Source organism: Condylura cristata, unplaced genomic scaffold (assembly GCF_000260355.1).
Source record: "Condylura cristata isolate star-nosed mole 26May11 unplaced genomic scaffold, ConCri1.0 scaffold00038, whole genome shotgun sequence".
In the NCBI taxonomy this organism is placed as follows: domain Eukaryota; kingdom Metazoa; phylum Chordata; class Mammalia; order Eulipotyphla; family Talpidae; genus Condylura; species Condylura cristata.
The window spans coordinates 1,440,904-1,461,925 of NW_004567139.1; the positions used below are offsets into that span (position 1 = coordinate 1,440,904).

The 21,022-nt window shown below is 35.2% G+C and overlaps 1 protein-coding gene across 1 annotated transcript in view; it reads right to left on the reverse strand.

The window, feature by feature from the left end:
- SMURF2 (SMAD specific E3 ubiquitin protein ligase 2) overlaps positions 1 to 21,022 on the reverse strand; it is a gene marked incomplete at its 5' end in the record, with an annotated part of 45,431 nt that overhangs the window by 11,516 nt on the left and 12,893 nt on the right. Inside the window, 9 exons of the mRNA XM_004693350.2 lie at positions 853 to 967; positions 1,767 to 1,870; positions 3,240 to 3,435; positions 6,833 to 6,991; positions 10,510 to 10,594; positions 12,814 to 13,016; positions 15,027 to 15,110; positions 17,418 to 17,502; positions 19,242 to 19,307. Coding sequence (XP_004693407.1) covers positions 853 to 967; positions 1,767 to 1,870; positions 3,240 to 3,435; positions 6,833 to 6,991; positions 10,510 to 10,594; positions 12,814 to 13,016; positions 15,027 to 15,110; positions 17,418 to 17,502; positions 19,242 to 19,307 — 1,097 coding nt within the window. The remainder of the gene's footprint in view (positions 1 to 852; positions 968 to 1,766; positions 1,871 to 3,239; positions 3,436 to 6,832; positions 6,992 to 10,509; positions 10,595 to 12,813; positions 13,017 to 15,026; positions 15,111 to 17,417; positions 17,503 to 19,241; positions 19,308 to 21,022) is intronic.

Genomic DNA, 21,022 nt, shown 5'->3' on the forward strand with positions numbered 1-21,022 from the left:
GCCCACCCACTGCTCCCCTGTTTGTTCTGCTCCCCACTCTGTCTTGGTGAATCTTCTCACCCTCCACACCTCTAGCCTATACCAGTTCTTTATGCATAAATAAGTAAACTTTTTTTAAAAAGTTAATATATATTCACTAAAAAAAATTTAGGAACTGTAAGAAAAAAAAAATCACCCATTATCTAATACCCAAAGATACCATCAATATTAAAGTGGAGAGTCTTTCAATGCTGACACATGTTTCCTAAAACTGCACCACACTGTTTGGTCATCTTCTTTTCATTTACTGTATCATAAAGACATCTTTACATGTCATTAACTACTGTCCCAAAATCTCATTTAATGGTGTTTAACATGCCCTTAAGTAGAAATAGAAATAATATAAAAATAACAAATGAGTAATAGCTGCTACCTTGAGCTGAATAACAATTTAAAATCAGGTTAATAATGTACAGCACCATGCTAATGCTTATTTAATTATCTTCTTATTTTCTCTGAGGTACAAACTATATTTATCATCGTTATCAAGGCTCAAGTCAATGAATTTGCCAAGATCAGGACAGCATCTCATGTCTTTCTAATTCCAGAAAATAAGCTCTTACCCACTTGTGTCATTTGGCTTTGTGTCCTTTACTCAGCACTGTTTCCAAACAGGTCTACTGCAAACACTGTCAACAGCCTGATATTCCAACCCTACTACACATATCCATAATCATGTATTTGAGAAAATTTTCTAGAAGAGGAACTGCTGAATCCAAGGGTGTTTTAGGACAATAAACTAAACTGACGTTTAGAGATGAAAAGCATAAGTTACAAGATAATTCACAGCATCATAATAACCATCAATCATACCGGATTAACTGCAGAATCAGGGTTGATTTGCAATGTATAGATATCATCTCTGGAATACTGGAAGAGGCCATAGTATGGATTCAACATTTCATGTGACAGAAGATACAACCACTCCCTAGAAAACAAAACATGATAAAGAAATTGTTTGTTTAATGAATATATTTTTAATAAAATATGCTTTTAATCACTTTAGGAAATAATTTTTTTTACAGGGTTATTTAGTTATGCATACAGAACTGGGGTACAGGCCAGAGGTGCAAGGGTAAGAGGATTCACCAGAGATAGAGCGGGGAGCAGAACAGACAGATCCATGAAGTACACTGCTGAGGGAGCAGTGGGCGGGTCAGGAGAGGTCTGCAGTGCCATGTGGGCGGGGATGGAACTCATGCTGAAGTAGCTTTAGCTTTTTAGAGCTGTGCTTTAACCCGCTGTGCAACCAGGGAGGGCCAGTTTAGGAAGTAAGTTTTTTTTAAAAAATCACTAATGAGTTATGGAAGAAAAATCTACCATGTCCAAACAGCAAATGAAAAACTCTTGTTATACTGAAGTGACTTCTCACTCAATTTTAGGCAACTATATGACATTTTATGTATCAGAGAATATAAAGGTATTACCCAGAAGCACCAAAAACTCTTTTTAAGTGCTGCAGTCCAGAGGTCTGTTACTTTTTTTTTTGGTCTGGTACTTTTAACTGCCAAATAAATGTATAATCCATATAACATAAAGTACAAAGACTATGATTTTATTTCAAAGCATTCAAGTGATCTATACTATCCTGGTCTGCTCCCATCATGGCTTATTCATGCTAGTTTATGCAAGTAACATTAATTTACTTTCACTTTTGGACAAAGATGTTATTTTGCTGTTGGTATTGTTTGAGGACCATATATCACTCATAACAAGCAAATCTTTACCTGGCAACTCCTCCATAGTCAAGGCCTTCTTCACCACGGAATTTTATCATTAGTCTCTTCCAGAGATCTTTTGGTCTCATTTTCATGACCTGTCGATAAGATTCCTGAAAATAATTTTGATACAAGATGCGTTTAGCCTGTTATTTAAACTTCCCCATCCACCCACAAAACATGTTTTAAATAAATAAATAAATAATATTTAAACTTTCCCCATCCACCCACAAAACATGTTTATTTAAATCATGTGAATCAACAATCAATCAATGAATAAAAACCAAGAATATGGTACTTCCAAAAATAAAATGGATATAACTTTATATTACTGAAACCAATTAACTTAATAAGTATTATATTAAAAGGCTACTGAGGGCAAAACTCCATGTTTAAGTTCTATGAGCAACAGCAGTGATTCCATTCCATTAGTAACATCTGGCAGAAGAAATACATTTTTTAAGTGGACTTAACTCTAGATCTCAGGCACCCGTAGACAGTAAAGGTAAGAAAAAAGTTTCAAATGAATGTAAGTCACCATTAATGTGCTTTTCATTAAATTGACTGTTATTTTAAAATATAAACAACTAACTTCAGAATCAAAACTTTCCTTCAAGAAAAATGTTTCTCCTTTGGGAAAAGAATTGTAAGTCCACAAATATCTCTTGTCCAGGAATCCTATAACACTTGCCTTGGATCTCTGCAACTTATTATGTAAGAACTTTGAAGTTGATACTAGAGCTATAAGATACAAAGGTAAAAGGATATTCTAGAAAGAAAGATTTTCAATAAATTAAGAAAGTAATCTGGCCCTCCCTGGTGGCACAATGCAATGAAGCTATCATGGCCGCTGCAGTACGAGTTCAATCCCCACCCAGGGAGGTGACCCACATGGCGTGGCAGACTTCTCCCCTCAGCAGTGTACTTTGTCAATCTGCCTGTTCTGCTTCCCACTCTGTCTCTGATGAGTCTTCTCACCCTTGCAGCTCTGGCCTGTACCCCAGTTCTGTATATATAAATAATATTTAAAAAAAAAAAAGGTAAGTAATCTAGTAGTGATTAAACAAAATGATTTTGGGGTTTAAGACTCTCCTACCTTTTGGAAGGATAAAAAAGTAAGGAATGATTGTGTGTAGCCTCTTAAAACTCATTAACAAGTTAAGTATCTGCAATGCAGAGACCAAGCCAAGCCCAACAGCACATCTCCACTCTTTGTCCCATTAAATGTCTATTATCAATTTAAAATTTCTCCAATATCATTATCTTTATTTCCCACAATTAAAACAGAAATTGGGGTGATTTGGTGATGGGAAGCCCACAGGGATTACAACTGACATGGAAAAAGGCACAAAATGATGTAAAAATACACTATTACATATTTTTTTAAAAATTGATGAAAAGTTTCCCATGTCTTCTTAGATCATAGAGTGAAACACTGAAATTAATATGTTCTCTATTTTAAAATAGTATTTGTAAGTATACCTCAAAAATCTCTTCCCTGGAGACTTCAATGCGGCAATGGCCAGCCTGAGGCTGTTGCTGGGAAAGTTCCTGGCGCAAAATTTTTAGTTTCTGAACCAGGTCTCGCTTGTACCGTGGGACTGTGAGACATTCTGGGTCGTCAGGACATAAGGACACCACTTGCTGTTGCTGTTGGTCTTTTAGTTGGTTCTGCCGACTGGAAATAAACAGAAGAATAAAAAGGGATTTTAAATAAAACACACTGCAATATACATTTAAAGTAACATACGATAAACTAATCTAGTCATCCCATTTTCAGGCCTTATTTTATTCCTAGGTTGATCTTTCTAGTAATGATAAATTAGTTCCAAAGTTTATTTCTCAGCATCTACCCACATGTATGGTGCTGAATAATGGAGTTTAATCCATTACGTTTTATATAGCCACTGAGAACAAATTTTTCAAATGTTACCATTTTCTTCTGCACAGTTTACATTCACCCATTTTAAATGCCCATTATCTAGTCTGTCCTCTCTGGAAGAGACAGTGTGAGTGGGCAGCTTGGCAGGGACTCTTCACCACTACTGCTGTCTAGACCAAAGGAATGCAGTAAGTTACATGGAAGCTGCTGCTGTACAGAAATGAGCGTCTTATGAACAAGTCTAAATGTTTCCCAAAGTGGCTTCATTTTGTGTGTTTATGTACACAATATAAAGTTCACTTATTGGAATCATTTTAGTGTATAGCCTGTGGCACAGAGGCATTCAAATTGTGGTGCTAAAGAGACTTCTACCTGCATATAAAACAGTTCATCACAGACACATGACAATAATCTCCCAAGCACAGCAGAAATAAAATGTCTACAAAGCATGCTGCTTAGAAATATTTGTATTCTCCTGGCAAACAAATATTAAGATACATCTAAGAAGTTGTTCAAGAAAAGCTCCGTGATATAATGAACCAGTTAATTTTAAACTAAGCTCTCAGGTAGACAAGTAATTTTAGGTGCCTATGCAAATGTCCTTTCCTCTCCTGTCCCTTTCTAATAAACTTACTCTTTAAAAATACAAAAAAAAGAAAGTTAAGTAATTTTATACACAATTGGCAAAAGTACAATTTCTGAACCTAACGATAAAAAGCAAAGGTAGCTATGATAAAAGTAATTTTGATTTTATATATAATGAATCCCAGATATCAAGTCAAGTTTTATTCTTAAAACATGTAACTCTACCAAGAAAATAGCTTGATGAAAATTACAAGTCATTATTTACTACTGTACAAACATTGTAATAAAAACAAATACAAAAATTTAACTTAAAATGGATCAAAGACCTCAATGTAAAACCTAAAATAATAAAATTTCTAAACACAAAAGACATTTGTTATGATTATTAGATTAAAATTTCTTAAATGTAGCAAAAGCCCAATTCATAAAAGAAAAGTGGATAAATGAAACTTCATCAAATTTAAAAGAAAACTTCTGTTCTTCAAAAGTCAATGTTAAGAAACTGGAAAGATAAATTCCAGACCAGAAAATTTTCCAAGCCACTATCTGATAAGGGACTTGTGTCTCAACAAGCTAAAGAACTCTCAAGACGCTGAAGTTTAAAAAAACAACTAATTCAAAAGGGGGAAAGCAAAAATTTCATAGGAAAGACAGAGATGGCAAGTAAGCACAAGATGTTCAATACTGTTAGGCACTAAAATGTAAATTTAAAATATACCCAACATTAGTAAGGTAAATATTAAGTGTTAGCAAGATGTATGCTGCTGAGGGGAACGAGGAAGGATACAGCCACTTGGAAATGCAAACTGGCAGTTTTTTAAAAAGTTAAACACAAATATCATGACTCAGTCATTCTACTCCTAGTGTTTGTTTAACTAAGAAATTTGAGCATATGCCCATACAAAATAGCTTTATTTATTGTGCCAAAAAAAGTTGGAAAACGATCCAAATATTTACTAACAGGTAAATGGACAAATAATCTGTGTATCTGTACAACAGAATGCCACCCAGCAATGAAAAGAAATGAAGTATATGCACAACCAGAGGTGAATCTCAAAGTAACTGTGCCAATAAAAGAAACTAAATAAAAGGAGAACATACATACTGCAAGAATCTAGTATCTAAAGTTCTAGAGAACGCAAACAGTGATAGATGCAGATCAGTGGTCGGCTGAAAATGCAGTGCACATGGGTTGAATTGTGAAGTTCTACATGCTATATTAGAGTGGCCCAAAACCCAAGTAAATGATATCCTTATAAGAAGAAAGAAATTTGCATCCAACATACAGGGAAGGAAGAAATGTACTTTGCTCTTATCCTCCATTCTTGACCAGAACTCCCAAAATACTTGAAGTGACAGAGTACCTGTTGTTCTAATGTTAGTCTTTGCCCTCAGTTCAAGACACACAGTTTCTAAATCCTTTAGGATGTTCTGGATATAAGAGCATCTTTTGTTTTAACGATTGACTCTGGTGGGCCCTAAATAACTACAGAACAGCTGCTGCTCACCAGTAAGAATGAGGCTTGACTAGAAGCCTTGAACTTACAGCCAATCTTTGGGACCAAGAGAGGAGATGGAGACTTGAGTTAATAATTGATCATGCCTATGTGATGGTAGCCTCATGAATAACACAATTTATGAGTTTCCTAGTTGGTGAACACGTCCAGGTACTGGGGAATGCACCCAGACAGGGCAGGGAAGCTGTGTATCCTACTCCTTATTCCATAGTCCCATGCCATATCCATCTTTTCCATTTGGCTATTTCTGAGTTGTATTCTTTATAATAAAGCAGTAATAGTAAATCAAGTTCTGTGTTCCCTGAGTTCTGTGAGTCATTCCAGTCAACTATTAAGCCCAAGGAGGGAGTTGTGGGAACACCATGATGTAGGCCTGGGAACACCATGATGTAGGCCTGGGACCTGTGACTGGTGTCTGCAGTGGGACAGACTTGTGGGAAGGAACCCTTAGCCTACAGGGTCTGACACTGACTTTAGGGAATATCAGAACTGAATCTAATTGTTGGTGGTATTCAGAGACTTGGAAAACCAGTACTCTGAGTTAAGGACATACACACTATGTGCCAGGCACAGGAGAAAGAATTAGAATGAGGCACAAGGAACTTTTGGGGGGTGTACGCACTTCATTATGGGGATAGTTTCACAGGTATAATCTGTTAAAACAGTGTTGTGCTCAAACAAAAACAGATACACAGAACAGAAAGCCCGTGTAAGTTCTGAAAATGAAACTGCTAGTTTATGTAAAGGATGAAGGACAGCATTAGCCATGACTGTAAGTAGCTCTGCTGCAAGTGGCCAACACAAAATTGGCCTCTACTTCTGTCAAACTACTGCCTTCGAAACAGGCCCACTCTGTCTTTAGCACTACTAATAAATACCCTTTTCCTAACAGCTTAGGACCAGTTCTTATTTAAGCAAAGTGAGATTAAAATACTCACATTAGAGTAAAACCTGTAACACTCTTCTACAGTTTTGTTTACCAAAAGTAATTTGTAATTCAAGATAGCAGATATCTAATACACTTGCTATACAAAGCAACTATAGGTCTTCTCTTCTTCAGACTGGCATTTTAGTGTGTAACTAAAACTTACTTTAAAACCAAATGCAAGTTAGCAGAGAGTCGAGGATCTGTAAACTGTGTTGTTCTGTTGTTATGGTCAACGAAATAAACTCTGCCTGTGGCTGTATTACGGATCTCCCATCCAGGAGGCAGCGGACCAAGCTCTTCACAATTGATGTTGCTAAGATCCCTGCAATAACAAATATAAAATGAAAAATACATCATTGCTAGGCCTGCAGAGCCAAGCAAGTATGACACAGAACAATTCCATGAAGTCTTAGAAAATGTATTGTTTCAGAAACTTGAGATGTTTAGTTGGAATCTCTAATTCCCAATGGTTTAACAAACCGCACAGTCAAAACTCAATCCATATATGGTTCAGAAACTTATCACACAGCCTACATTTTTAGTAAATTCATTCTTATACTTTAATACAGATTTTAAATTAATATAAAAATAAAAGCAGCCACTACATCTGCCAACATAAACTATACCTCATACTTGTCTGACAGAAAATATTGTTTTACAAATGTCAGTGACATAAGGAACTAAATGCTTTCAAAAATTTCCCTTCAATTACTTCTTTCTTTACTAAGCTACAATATTTGTAAATAAATGTTCATCCCATCAATCATTTTAAGCTTGCCAATAAAGCAAAACTGAAAATGTTAAAATTATGATTCTAAAAACAATAAAGCATATTTTAAAGGATAACCACTCCGTTTTGAATTTTAAATTTTAAAATCTGCAAAGCTAGTGAATGAAGAATGTCTAAAGAATGTTCAAAGTTTACTGATACAAAAAGACACTTTTAATGGACCAAAGACTACTATTATTATATTATACATTCTTAAAATAGCACTATGTCATATACAACATTTTATAAGGCCTTAAAGGATGAAAAAAAGCAGCAAGAGCAATATAAACTTCAACTATCATGGATAACTACAATGACAAATCTAATCAAAATGTTTCAAAAGTTCAATTAGAAATGGACAGCTTCTTAATGAAACAAAAAGTGAGCACATATGAAAGCACCCAGAAGTTTTTAGAAACAGTGGTTCTGACTTCTGCTTATGGGGTCTCCAAGAGACTACAGATTTTAAAATTCAAAATGGAGCAGTTAACCTTTAAAAAATGCTTTGATTATTTTCAGAATCACAACTTTAACATTTTCAGTTTTACTTTGTTGGCAGGCTTAAAATATTCTACCTAATGTTTAGAAAGAATACATTATCTGAGATAGTACTAGTCTCAAAAGAGGCAAGAAAAGTTAAGAATCCTTCTGAAATTTAAATTAAAAAAAAAAAAAGTGAATTGAGTGAGAGCTGGCACCTGAGTGGCAAACAGCAGAGTGCAGGGCTGCTGAAGGATGGTGTTCACTGGGAAAGTTGGTCTCAGCCAGCAGCACAGCTGAAAAAGGAAGTCTGGAATTTCCCCACTAAGCTGGGGAGCAAATTGATTCCAGGAAGACTTCCTAAATTTCTACTTAGGCCCACAGAAGTCCAACCAATTAAAAACAAACAATAAACTCACAATAAAAGACCACCAAACACTTCAGGAAGGGAAGTCATGATGACTGGAAATTAGTGGAAACAAAGCACTAAATTAGATACTCAACTACTGTCAGAGATCAAACAACAGCTTTGATAAGCAATGCTTTTTAAAAAGGACATAATCCCCAAGACAAATGATCAATGAAAGACTCTTATAAATGAACATACATTTTAAGTGGAATTTGAGAAATGGAAAGCAATTATTAAAATCAAAGAATAAATACTTCTTTTAACAATGCAGAATTGGATTTTATATTATCTTATTATTTTAAAAACCTGTATTTGTATGTTAGAGAGCTCTTTAAAAAAATAAAAAGTTTAAACAGAAAACTTGAAACAAGTTTTTGTCCAGTTGAGACATGATTAAAGAAAAATGGAATGTTATGCACTCATAAAAAGTACTACAGATATGTATGTCAAAACCACATAGTGTTTTAAAGAAAAATGTAGAACATGATAAAATGAAATTCTCAGATAAATACATTTACTAGACATGTCTAAATAAATTTAATTTTTAAATGTCTGAGTTTAAAATGTCTTTAATAAAATGTCTTTAAATAGTGATCGGATTGATATATAGTCTATTTTGATAAAAGATACTCCATACAGGCCTCCCTGTTGGCACAGGTGTTGAAGTCTCAGAACTATAAAGCTATTGCCAGCCACTATGGCACAAGTCTGATCCCCAGGCAGGGAGCTGACCCACAGGGCACAGCAGAACTCTCCTGTCTCACCTGCTGCTCCCCTCAGCAGTGGATTTCAGTAGGTCCACCTGTTCTGCTTCTGCTCTGTCTCTAGTGAATCCTCTTACCACCCCCACATCTGGCCTACATTCTAGTTCTTGAATGAATAAATAAAAATAAATCTTTTTTAAAAAAAAGGGACTTCACAATTATTTACTAAAGGAACATCAAAAGTAAAAGACAGTAATTTTTTAAGATAACAATTTGCAGAACAAAGAAGGCTAAAGAAAAATAATGCGGAACCTTATTTTTTAAAATCATTACTTAATACTCAACATGAAATATTCTCAGACTATTACAGAAACCCCTCCTAACTAAAGGAAAACTGACATATTTTGTAGGAATATGAACAACAGTGGTATCAAAATCTCTCAGTGCCAGCCACCATATTATTCTTGAAACACATAATTTAAGATCAACTTTCTCACTATTGTAAATCATTTATTTTTAAAAATTTATATACATTTATAAATTTTTATAATAATTTTACAAAATAGCTCACTACTGACCTTCAATTTGATAAATGAACCCAAAATATAATTTATATAACAAAACTCTTGTTTCTCAAAGTTAGGCATTTAGATTTTTTTTAGACTATCAGTTTATATTATCAAGATACAGAAAAGGCAGTCTTAATACAATTATTAATGACAGCAGCACATTTAAGGTTGCAAACCTCAAAGGGAGGTTCTAATTAAGCTCTATAATAGCTTTCTTATAGAGTACCAAAGCAATCCAAGATCAGATAGTAACATCTGTTTTTGATTCAAATGCATGATTCTTAAAAATAGAGCCTGAGTATAAGCTTTAAGCAGAAAAAGATCTCCTGACCCTCCACAGGTCCTTCTTTTGGGAAAGGGGGATGTTGTACTTAATATACAAGATATCAGCTTAAAAAGATATACATGCAACTTGATTCAGAATCTAATTTAATGTTTTTGCAGCTTCAGCTTGACTACTTGGAATTTTTGCACTTGTTTGTTAAAAAATAACTAAATAACTGAATGCTTTAAAAACTTACTATCTGATACTAAAATATTTTAAAATTTAATTACTAAATTGAGTGGTGTATCACTCCATCTTCATAAAATTGAGAGAACTGATATTTTGTCATTGAATGTACTGCAATTCTAATGTTTAAGCTTTGGCACTTACAAGAAATTCAATTTAACTAAGTGATTTCTTTTCCACATTAAATTAAGAGTTTATTAAGGAACTAGTAAGAAAATATTCAACATATTTTTATAAGTTAAAAAAATTCAACCTAAGAAACACCTAACTAGACAATAAAATAAATGAAATAGACAATAAAAATAAAACTTTTAAGAAGCTAAAAATTAAGCAATCTAAGAAGTCCCAGGTAAAGAAGGTACTCAGTCATAGGAAGACTGTGTAGAATGCACCCTTACCTCGGCACTCTGGGATCATGCCACGTGCTCACGCCAGTCTGAGTGTGCAGGAAATACACCTGACCTTGCTGTGTTGTCCTCTGTTCTGTAAAATTAGGAAACACTAACAATGAAAACATACTCAGAATGCCCAAGTAAAAGACAGTTATAAATACTCGGATATTATATTAATAGGAAAATTCTCCAAATCACATAACTATTTTATTACCAAAGAATCATTTTAAAAATCATCTGTTCTGAACTTAGAATACATTTAACCTGGAACAATCTTATACATGGGGATGAGGATCAAAGGCTAACTATCTAAAAGCCAAGTGCTTTTATAATGTGGCTCAGATATTAAACATGTTGCATCAGGAAAACAGAAAACAAAGCACGATTGTGACATACCAATAATTAAATAAAACAAAGATGAAGAAATGAACTTTTATTTGCCTTAAATGTGGAGCCTGAGAGGAACAATAGAAGGCGCAAAGGAAGAAGCTAGTGAATGTGGTACCTGTAGGACACTTTTTAAGAATCTAAGGAACCTGTAGACACTTTTTAAGAATCTGCAGGCTTGTAATGCTTTATAATTACACCTAATTTTATACCCAAACTTCATTTTTTCTCTTAATCTCAATACTACTTCTGTACTCAAGCAGATGCCAACATAATACAGGAGAGTCAACAATAGTCAAAAATAGGCAATAATGAAAAATAATAGGGAAAGAAAGACTAAAGAGCAAATGTGCACACTGGGGTGAAAAAAAAACCAAAGCTGAAATTATTTCAAAGTCTTTGGGAAGAAAAGGAGGAAGCAGGACAAAAAGAAGGGTCTGTGAAAGCTTCTTCAATGGTATTTTGTAAGCAACAGAATCCTCTTCAAACAAAATCTAATAAAAAAAATTCCAGTACATAAAGCAATTATTTAATATTAGCACAAATCATAAATTTGTAAGACAACCAACTCAAGCTTTTAAAAGTTACAAACATAAAAATGTTTCAAGTTGTTTTAAGTTAGAGCTGCATCAGTTTTGGATTTGAAAACCACTTTATGCCCCCATTTTGATTGTATAAAAATTTTTAATCCAAATAGATATTGTAAATATATAATCACCCCTACTCCTAGCAGCCTGACTCATAATCTCAAGTGAAGAGAATAGGAGATACTTTATTCTAAGGTTTAAACATTAATAACAGCTAAAATACTAAGTGTACTATGCCAGACAGTATGTTAGGCATTTCACATAATTGCCATTTATTATTTGCAACAAACCTGCAAGGCCAGTACTATTATTTTCCCCACTTTAAAGAAAATAAAAGTAAAGCTCAAAGAGGTCAAAACAATGTGCCGTGTCAATTGCTACCTGGCAAAGCCAGGATGCCAGCCCAGGCCTCTCTCTAGCACACCTGCCCTAATCTCGTCACAGGTTAATCCTGCTCTGATTACCTTCACAGCACATCACAGTTAATGGACAAATCAGTGTTGTTTTAATTTTAAAATTTAAATATGTTTTTAAAAATTAAGTTAGAATTGTGCATTTACAGAACCATTTAAAACATTCTGAAGATAAAATGTCAGATCAGGCAATTCCCCATGTTGGTCACTAGGGGTCACCCTGAGACCAGAATAGTGGACCCACAGCCTGGTAAGGGGCAAGGACACAGGGAGCCTTCACAAGTTTTGAGCAAGCACAAAAAGTCCTCTAGAAGTGTTCCCAACTTATGATTAATTTAGAAAGTTCTGTATCCACTGTAAGATTCATGCCTTCTACCACATGAAATTCTGTAATTCTAGGAAATTACATAATAATTTTACCACCTAGAAGGGAGAGACACTTGCAGCAATTACCCAGAGAGATAACAAAACTTTGGGCAATATAGCTATGTAAATACTATCAGAAACATGCCCTGAACTTATTTCTAAAGATGAATGCCTACAAAATTACACTGGAGGGCGCCGACTTCAGATCACCATCACCAATAACAATACTGTTTCACCTTTACACAGTGCTTCATTACAAAGTAGTCTCATACTGTTTCATATGCTCCTCACAATATCTGGTAATATTTACACCACTTCCTTGTAAGAGAGCAAAAAGGTTGAGGTTAAATAACTAGCCAAAATATCGATTCAAAATATCAGTTAGGTAGTCTTCTAACACTTCCAAGACTCCAAAGTGAGAAGGTTTATGTTTACTTTCATGCAGAACCCCTAAACCCCAGATTACTAACTCCTTTAAAAGTTGATTTCCTGACTTTTCTTAGCCAGCTGAAATCAGCAAACCACATTGAATTTTTTCCTCTGCTTGTTGTCATTACCATAGCCTTCTGGTAGGTCTGGAGGAGTATGTAAATGTGTCCTGCTCATGTAATTTCTATGTCGTTGTGACCTGACTCTCCTCTCTGCCAGCCTGGGATCTGAAGACTGTCCACATGTTGCACCATTTGTTCCACTAATTGGAGTGTTCTCATCAACAAAGCAGCTAAGAGGTCTGCCAGGACTAGAGTATTCAGATGCCGGTCTATTGAAAAGTAACAAGGAAAAAAAGTTACTCAACTCAGATTATCATATGTAGAGTTCTCTAGACAATGTATGCACTGCAGTAACAATCATAAAAAAAGGAGTGATTAATACAAGCAAAGATTCCAAGAACTCTGAATAAAAGCAAGCCTGAAGCCTCCTAAGCACCAAAGAAACTCAAGTGATAATCAGGTTGTCAGTAACACATTTAAATCACTTTATAATGATTTAACCACACTTTATATGACATCCACACCTATTTGGAGATGTGAGTGTTAGCTTACAAAGCACCACTCTTTTTTGCTACGACCCACCCACAGATCTGACTTTGCGCCCATTCTGCTTCTGTCACTGACATTCTTGTTACCTGAATTGTACAAGCTCGTTCTGCCTTTATTCCTGAAGAGTATATTCCTTCCAGTTAGATTGTTTTTCTTTCTTCTCCTATCCTCCCTAGGTCAGATTTTTTTTTTTTTTTGGTCAATCATACAATAGCTTAAACTTAAATGTTACCCTGTGAATCTAAAGTAATCATCCAGGAATTTGATATATATAATTTCATCCCCCAGCAGAGCAATTATTTCTGAAACTTTTCTTCTCGCTAGTCTCATAACTTGTTTTCTTATACTGTAATAATTACTGAATTTAATCTGCCCTGTTTGCTCCTATATATGTAGGCTATGTATACTTATTAATGAATGAAGTAAAGACAATAGTTTATCTCTTCAGATCTTCCATCTATTTTAGTTATCCAAACCAAAAGGGCAACTGAGTTAATTTTTAATCTAACATTTACAGCAATCAACTTTATATATGTGGAAATTAAATACAATTTTATCAGGTAAATGAGTCAGATGGAAGTGGACTTCACTAAACACTGACACAAGGTCATGCTCTGAGAGTTAAAGGACATAATGTATATAAAGTGCTTTACTGCAGTATCTGACAGAGGCATGTTCAATAAATATGAAACAATAAATTCATACATGTTGAGTTGTAATAAAAATGGGCACTGACTACAGTAAAACCCTTGGCAGTTTAATACCAAACATACAACTAAAAAAGCCATTTTTTAAAATGGCGATACAAGCTAAACTTCTACCTGAGAATCATAATATTGAGAAGACTTCGTGATTTAATGAGTTAACCAATTAACTCCCAATACATAAAAGTGCGCATAGGTAATGAGAAGCATTTCATGTTCTATGCCAGCTACCAGTCCTACTCAGAAAGAGGGTAAATCTAAAACACTGAGAAGAGGTGGCAAATAAACTTTGTTCTTATTTTACAAAAATAGGAAGTCCACTCATTTTCAGTGAACTTATCCAATTCATTTTCAGTTACTTAAAAAGCAGCTTCTAAAAATATATCTTGTATCCTCTTATCTTTGTGTACTGCAGGTTCCATATAGAAATGCCTCTTCCCCTTCTCACTGCTACAGCCACACGTACACAGTGCCAGGCAAATGACCATTTGACAAATTAAATGGTGGCTGTTTCTCTACTGCCCTGAACACTTTTATCACCTCCCCCTTACTTAACTAAATCCTAATATTTTTCAGGATTTAGTTTAGAGAGTCCCCTTCTTCTGTTTTCCTTTTGAAACTTCTATAAATCCCTTACCCCCACTCTAAGTCAGGAGTGGCCCTCCCTATCGTCTCTGAACACTGGTTCTTATTTTCATCACAGACTTTGACTGTATACAACATAACATAATCATCCCCCTACATGTCTGAATGAATGGAGATTATCTAGATTTTGTCCCAGCTATTTTACAGAGAATTAAAAAATAAACTAAGAAAAAACTTAAGTGTATCAGAAATAACATGATTTCTAAGATGACCTGCTAAACAATCTAACAATTGAAAAAGTTTTTTAAAATAATAATGGCATTTACTGTAAGATTTACTAAGCTACTGCAATATAAACCCAAGAAAACAAATCTAGTAAAAGTGATCAGTTCACAGAAAGGAATGACTGCAAAGCATATCAAGACATCTGCATGTTCTTACCGTGTTGGACGTTCCCATTGTGTAGTTCTTGTTATGTGGTTTAGATACTGGATTCTTCCAGAAGCTGTTCGCCTTTCTTCCCAGCTTTGATAAAAATATTGAGATAAGGCATTAATGGGAAGCTGGAAATAGAATGTTTTTACTGCAATAACCAAGGAAGATACCTGTTGTTATGAATCTGGTCTAACAGACTAAAAGATCAATATACAGAATACAGAATACAGGAATTTTCCAACTTATTTTATTATTTAAAATGTTAAAGAGTCTGTTATTTAAATTGAGGTATGACTAACATTTTTCATCAACTAGACACAGAATTTTGCAATAATGTCAACGGTCAATTAAACTATATTTAAACTTCTCCACAATTTAGTGGGGAGGGGGGAATTACCATACTAAAAATAAAAATTTTTAAAATTAAATTTCATTAGAAAAGTACATACATAATAGTTATTCAAAGTACCCAACTTTTTAAAAACCCAAGAATGCCACCTCCTTCTCAGTATCTTATATTTAATTTAAATATTTATTTATTTTATTTATAGAAGAACTGGAGTATAGGCCAGAGGTGCAGGGGGTGAGAGGATTTCTAGAAACAGAGTAGGGAGCAGAACAGGCAGATCCACTGAAATACACAGCTGAGGGGAGCAGCAAGTGAGACAGGAGAGGTCTGCAGCACCACATGTGGGCTAGCTCTCTGGCCCAGGACTGAGCTCATGAACTCAGGCCACCATGGCGATAGTGCACTGAGTCTTAACCCCTACACCACCAAGGAAGGTCCCTCAGTTATTGTACTTAAGCTGGTATAATAAAAAATAGGCAAGTAACTACTAAAATGTGGTAACTTTAATTTCCACCAGACACAGGTTTGGAGGACTCAAAAAGTAAAAAGATTCTGAAGGTTTTTTTTCTCCCTGTGATTAGAACTATAATAATGTAGCACAAGTTTAGGATAATAAGCCTTTTAATGCTGTAATTTCTCAATAACATTTTGGTATTTCCATTTAAACCTGTCCCTCAAAAGTGCTATAATCTATCTCACATCTGTAAGAGTTAACGGATACATCAAGAAGCTAAAATGATCTCAAACAGCTTAAATTACAGCAGTTTTTTACATTTTTTTAAAGATTTATTTATTTATATGGAACTGAGGTACAAGCCAGAGGTGTGGGAGGGGGGGTGGTAAGGGGAGGGGGGTGAGAGGCCTACCAGAGACAGAGGGGGGTGCAGAACAGGCAGGCTCATGAAATACACTGTTGAGGGGAGCAGCGGGCGAGAGACGCCATGTGGGTCACCTCCAGAGCAGAGATTGAACTCACACTGAAGCACTGCAGCTAGCTTGCAGTGCTGCACTTTAACCCACTGCGCCACCAGGGCGGGCCCAAATTACAGCAATTTTTAACAGTTTAAACAAAATGCATAAAAGCCATACCTTGAATGTAAATTATCGTATTAAAATTCAATCAATTATACACTGCACTTTAAGTAGACATAATTTAATGTATATAGAGTTAATTAAAAATAACTTTGAAAGTTAAAAATAAAATCAGAAAAGTGAAGAACGAGTATAAAAAAAACAGTATGAAGTTTGGAACTGAGGTTCTAGTTCTGCAATTTACTACGTGGTTTTTGGCAAGTTACCTTACTTTTCTGAGTCTTAGGTATTTTAATCTGTGAAATGAATGAGGTAGCCATAATAGCAACAGTAACAATAGTAGCCATTTGTTTATTAAGCATTTACTCTATGCAAGACACTCTGCTAAGAGCTTTATACAGATTACTTCATTTAATTCTTAAAACAACTTAAGGCATATGTAGCTATTATCATCACCCTCTTTTAAAAATAAATATAAACCAAAACTTTAAAAAAGTTAACTGATTAAATTTCAGAAAGTTAGCTAAGCACAACAGTAAGGCCCTAGGTGTCTAATTCCAGAATCACGTGCTCTGAGAGTTAACTGACATAAGTATACAAAGTGCGTGGTTGCAGTAGCCGACACAGGCATGTTCAATAAGCACTGCTATGCCAGCCACTACAACTACTAATACCCATATTCTCCATCTCATTCTTCTAAATACAGTAGTTTCAGATTTTGCACTGCCCTGTTTTGAAAAATTTATTCAAAAATTTTCCTCTGAATATATGTATATATTCATCGGAAAATTATATCTGCCAGGAAATTTACTTATCTTCTAGTCAAAACTCTTAAAAATTGTATTTATGGCTAATTTATGGCTAATTTTATAAATCCCTCACTAATTTTCCAAGTACAACCAAAAAGTAGATTGTGGATTTGATGGACAAATTTCTCAAGTATACAATAAACACCAACATATTTCTTGTTATTATACAGGTATTGTGTAAATATTTCTCAATTCACTTTAGCTTACCCATCTGGTAAATCATTATCAAACAAACGACTGCAGTCCACAACTTGTCCTCCTGTGCCTATTCGGTCTCTGGACTGAAGACTTACTGAAATCACAAAAGCATCACTAAGCCATTGAACTAGAACAAATAATTACAATTTAAGTATTTATCTTTAAAGTATTTAGCTTATTTTATTATCTTAGTTTCTTCCAAATTTCTGTAATTACTTTTTCCATTAAGTTTCTCCCCTAGGAATGTGGGAATTTTAAGGTTTCCTATATTTTTATCATGTTCATAGAGAAGAGTAATTCATTTTTTCCCATCTTACCAATCAAGGCATTGCCTTGTAAAATGAAATTTTCTGTCATCTCATAATGAAATCAACTTTACTAAACTCTGCTCTATAATTTAGTAAGATCTCCATAGCACTTCTCCTTCTTAAAAAGACTCAAAGAAGCTTACCCCCAGTGTCCTATGATGCTATGTATCTAGATTATGTCTCAATCCATCAATTCTTAATCTGATGGAAAGTCTTTTCTCCAGGTCAATTCAAAATTGACCAGTAGCCCAGGAGGTAAGGTAAAAATTCCTCCATTTTTCAAGGAGCGCTAGACTAGCATTCCTTTTCTGTTCTTTCCAGTTAGCATAGATTTTTAAATTATAGACATAAAGAGTTCAATAGAAAGTTTTCTTCTTACTCAAAAACCAGTTTAAGAATTATTTTTGAAAACTTAATTTCACAGGTAGCATCTGTCTCAATGCTCTACTATCTTTATATACTTTAAAAGAATTCCTTCATCCCTTCCTTCCTTTCAGCCAAACCACCATCTCCCAGTAAATGGCCAAAATGACCAGCACAAAGGGAAAAAGTGTCAAGCACTGGATGTTTTCTGAGTTTTAGAAAATATGGTCCTTTGGCCACACACATGCAATTCCATGAGAGATGAAACTATAGACATCAAGGGGATGGGCATCACTCAAAAAGGAATGCTCTGCAAATGTTACCATAACAAAATGGAAGCCTATGTTGCCCAGCATGTAGTAAACAAACAACGAAAAGGGAAGATTCTTGCCAAGAGAATTTATGTTCCATTGCACCTAAATAAACACACTGATAGCTGAAAGTATCAAAATGACCAGAAAAAACAGAAGGCAAAGAGAAAGGTACTTTGGTCCAACAGAGGTATCACACTGCTCCACTCAGAGAAGAACAATAAGAAGCAGTGGAAAGAAGCCTGAATTGGTAAAATCAGGACTATAAAGAAAATACAAAAACAAATAAAAGAATTCCTTCTTCAAAAATAAAATATCGAATGGTTTCACTTACAGTAGAGCATAAGAAAACCAGGGAAAAAAAAGAAAACTTGAAAGGTGACCAGAGACTTGAAGCAAACAGCAAGGGAGCCGGAGGGCGAGGGCTCAAGAGCGACGAGGGCTCAAGAGCGACGAGGGCTCAAGAGCGACGAGGGCTCAAGAGCGACGAGGGCTCAAGAGCGACGAGGGCTCAAGAGCAGCGAGGGAAGAGAGCCCAGGGCCCAGGGCCCAGCAACAGTGCAGGGTGCTCCGGTGTGGGGGCCAGAGGGCACTACAGTACCCAATGGAAAAAGAATGATTTAAGGAGATAAAAAGAGCAATATTTCTTCATACCAGGCAACTTTTTTCACTATTCATATTTTTTTTTTAATTAATGATCCTGGGTCCACTGTTGAAAACATCTTATTTAATGCATATTAACTCATGACAGTACAATGAAGCTAGTGATTGTACTTTGATTAAAAAGATATTAAGCATTTAGGTCAATTTGATGAAGCCAAAATTCACTTTACTTTAAATTCCTTACTTACCTACTATCTGCCCTCTGACTGTATCATTGTCATTTGGCCCAAGTTTGCAGAGATCCAACCTCTGATCTATTTCAAATCAACAACAAAAAATAATAAAAAATTAAATTCTAACATCTATAGAATGATAATAAATTTCCACTAACTACTATTGGAAGTCAGGTCTATCATCTACACAATTAATCATGTTTTAATGGTGAAACATGTTTAAAATGTTTTAATAGTATATGGAACTAGTATACATATCTCAACAAAAGTTTCGATCAGTTAAGATTTCAAATGCCATTAAGACAATGGTGCATGCATTTCCAGCATGCAACTATTTTAGCTCTTAAAATCTCAGACTACCTCAGTCTGAGTCTTGGTTTGTCACTTAATAGCTACTGTTCTTAAGCAATGTATCCCTGAGTTTTGACTTTCTCATATATGAGGTATTACTTACCTCCTCTTTTTAAAGAATTAAATTAGATTATTATGCAAATTCTTAGCACAGTACCTGGCACATAAGTATTCAAAAGATGTTAGTCATCATCATTATTGTTACTTTTCATTTAACCATTTCAAATGACCCACACACACACACAAAGTTTAGCATTAATTAGAATCCAAATATAAACTGTAAGATAAGGGTTTGGGTTACTTCTGCTACTAACTCACTTAGATCCACTCATTTATTCTCTCATGCCTCACATATAAAACTGGCCTAGCCAGTTACAGTAAGAAACAAGGTCTCCTAAGGCTGATTTTACTTTAATTAAAAAACTTGTAACTGAATTATTTCACAGTTGTATATCATCTTAAATAAATGGATTGTGACTAAAAGAAGAGCAAATCATTTTTTTTAAATTTATTTATTTATGCATACAGAACTGGGGTACAGGCTAGAGGTACGGGGCGGTGAGAGGATTCACCAGAGACAGTGGGGAGCAGAACAGGCCAACTGATGAAGTGTACTGCCTAGGGGAGCAGTGGGCAGGCCAGAAGAGGTATCCTCCAGGTCAACTCCAGGGCAGGGATCAAACTCATGCTTAAGTGGCTTTTAGCTTCTTAGTGCTGTGCTTTAATGCACTGCACCACCAGGAAGGGCCCAGAACAGCTTATCTTAACTGTTGCATTCGCTACTCCAACCTGGCAGAACACTACGTCAGGTGCTCAATAAATGTTTGACAATTTACTATTACTGCACACCAAAAAGGTCAAATAAGAAATGCCTCTCATAGCACCCTAATAAAAGAAAAACAAAACAAGTGTGTGACAAGTGTGTGGGGGGTGGAGGGTGGAGGTCAAATAAATTAAAGCACTGAAACATCCACAAGCAGCAGAAAGAAAAATCCATGCTCCTAAACAGCTTCTGGTTATTCAGCCAAAAATACAGGTATTCTCCCCTTTGAAAACAAATGAACACTTCTAAGTCAGCTGTACATTGGACTTGTGCAGAGCAATTCCTCTTCTCCAAAGTCCTTCCGTGTGTCCTGCTCCCTTTGCCAACAGGTCTTTGTCCTCAGAGGACAGGATTTATGCCTTTCACCTTCTATCACCAGGGTTTAGAATGGTATCTGGCACACTGGAGGTTCAGTAAATGTAAGCTTACTGACCCTGAGATAAGGTCATACATGTGACCTAAGTTTTCAGTTTGCCTACTGGGTTGGTAATAAAACAGCTTATTTGAATATGCTAAAATTTTTCCTATTCCAACACCTTCGTGTTGGTCTCTTGTCAACTAAATAGTATAAGACTTGAATTACCCTAACTCAAAACTTTCAAGTTCAATGTTCTCCCTTTCT